This window comes from Drosophila albomicans, chromosome 2L (assembly GCF_009650485.2).
Source record: "Drosophila albomicans strain 15112-1751.03 chromosome 2L, ASM965048v2, whole genome shotgun sequence".
NCBI lineage: Eukaryota > Metazoa > Arthropoda > Insecta > Diptera > Drosophilidae > Drosophila > Drosophila albomicans.
Genome location: NC_047628.2, coordinates 572927 through 575377, shown reverse-complemented (window position 1 = coordinate 575377; position 2451 = coordinate 572927). Strand labels below are relative to the sequence as shown.

The 2451-nt window shown below is 33.3% G+C and overlaps 1 protein-coding gene across 1 annotated transcript; it reads left to right on the top strand.

Annotated features, from left to right (window-relative positions):
- The first annotated feature begins 346 nt into the window (after positions 1 to 346).
- On the top strand, positions 347 to 1113 carry LOC127565060 (uncharacterized). Its single transcript, XM_052002113.1, has 4 exons — positions 347 to 418; positions 472 to 751; positions 808 to 967; positions 1023 to 1113. The coding sequence occupies exons 1-3, from the start codon at positions 355 to 357 to the stop codon at positions 818 to 820; spliced, it is 357 nt and encodes a 118-aa protein (XP_051858073.1). The 5' UTR covers positions 347 to 354; the 3' UTR covers positions 821 to 967; positions 1023 to 1113.
- The last annotated feature ends 1338 nt before the right edge of the window (positions 1114 to 2451 follow it).

The following is a 2451-nucleotide window of genomic DNA, read 5'->3' as shown; positions in this document are numbered from 1 at the left end:
ATTGCATGCTAGTTTTGGAAAAACTAAAAAGGGAAAAATATTCAATGTAAATGTGAAAGGTGTTATTTTCTCAGTCCGAGAACCCGATAATTTTTGTTTAGTAGGAAATAAAATTCTTAAGATTACTGAAATACAGAACTCTAATAATATGCCAGTTTTTTTTGGAATGGCAGTAAATAACTTGACGCAAGCTTTTCTTCAACCAATTGAGTCGAATAATTTTCAAATGTATTGTGCGGCTGATATAACATTTGATGACAAAATTGAGTTTTCAGTAAACGATATTCTTAAAAAAAATTATATGTTTACGTAATTCTGCGACCCTTAGTTTCTTTTTTACACCCCTTGTGCACAATGTCTGATAACTATTATTCATCGGAAAATTTTCAATACACACAATTGAACAATTCAACATCATGTAAGTAGAGCATAATTAAATACAATATCTTTCAATAACGATATTACTTTTAGTGCAAAATGATGCCAGATTTGACAAAATTACTGATATATTACTTAAAATACAAAAAGAAAACCGAATTTTAAAGGCTGAAGTTGTGGAGCTAAAGCTTTCTATTACCAAATTGGCAGAGGAAGTGATTACCGTAAAATTAGAAAATAGAAAACTTCACAGCACCAGAGGGCAACACACGGATGATTTGCCAGACTTCAGAAGCCTTCCATTCACCAACATCAATGAAATTACCAACTTTGATAACGACGTACAGCAGGATAATGAAAATTACAACAATTTGTAAGTATTGTATATATCAATCAATTTTAATTTGTTATAAATAACCAAATTTTTAGAAACAATTTATAGGGAAAACTGGTGGAGAAGGACCAACTCAATTTTTGAGGGCAGCAATTCGAAACGTATTTTCTGACGAATTGGCTACCTTATATAGTTGGAAAGGAACCAGCACAAAGCCAAGCGCTGAAAAGTGCTTCCTTATAGCAATAATTAAAAGTAAGAAAATATTTTTATTATTGGTGAAATAAAATTAATACCTTTCTCCTCCTAGATATTTGCCACCTAAAATACAATTGTACAGATGAAGACATGAACATGGTTTTTCGTACATGTCAAAGACCGTGTTAATAAAAGAAAGCGTGTGAATTAGTTTAGTTGCTATTTGATATACATCATTTGTTAAAATGTAATTATCGTTAATTTACTACATTATTATTACTTTACTATTTTCTTACTTTATTACTACATCTTACATTCTTAAACAATTTTTTTGTACATACCAAGGGATCGTGCAACAAGAAGAAAGCGCGTGGAATAGTTTTAGTTTTTATTGATATTATTTGTTAAATTTAAATTATTGTTACTATATATATAAACACAAGGATTATTTTTGTTTACTTAATAGACTACTTTATTTTTATTTATAAGCTCGCGGGCTACGCGTCTTAAGTGAGGAAAGTGTCTTTAAAAACTGAACTCACAATATGCTGAGCTCTAACATGAAAGTTCTTATTACGACTTATAGGCTCGCTAACATCTTAAGTGAGGAAAGTGTTTTTTGTGAACTCACAATATGCTGAGCTCTAACATGAAAGTCCTTATTACGACTTAGCTAACATACGTGTGATGTTTTGTGTTTGTGTTAGTGCAGTAATGCTGAGTCCTCACTTCCTTTGGAAGTGGCACGATCGCCAATGTAATAGGATCTTTTTGTTTGTGACAGTTTGGAAGGGGAATAATTATGAGTGTTTGTCATGTCATGTACGAGAAATTATTCTGGTGGTGGATATATTACTATATATATATATATATATATGTAACAAAGTAGAGTAATTTATTGATAGAAAATATAAAAGTAATGAAGTAATGATAAATTAAACAGAATAATGTTCAACACGATTTGAGGACAACTGTTCCTATCAACGCAGACACACCAACTGCTTCTCGTCGATCTTGCTTTCATTATCAGTGCTGCCATATCCTTTCACTAAGCTCGCGTTGCCACTCGTTGCCACCCACCAGTAGTGCCACACTTCACATTCGGTCATCCTGATTAGCATCGTCTGTCCCAGACGACAGGCAATCATCGTTGTATCCGACGTACTTCCACAACTTCATATTGTCCGAACTTGTGTTAGTAATATTGGGTCCCTCTGTCTGAGCAGCTTTTCTGATTTCAAAACGCCCATTGCCTTTTACTTTAATTACCTTATATGGACCAAGGTAATTACTGGCTAATTTCTTCCCAGCAAGGAATTGTGTTCGCTTCACAGCAACTAAGTCACCTTCTTTGTATCCATATTCCTGTTTACGCTTTTTGTCATACTGTTTTTTATAGACTTCTTGTGCCTTCTGAATATTCGTTTTGGCCGCTTGACGCAGTTCATCTCTTTTATTTTGGAAGTCTATTACGAGCTCTTCTTCCAGCAGTGATGTCAGCTTGTCGCTTATTTTATTTTGAATTCGTACTCCAAACATCA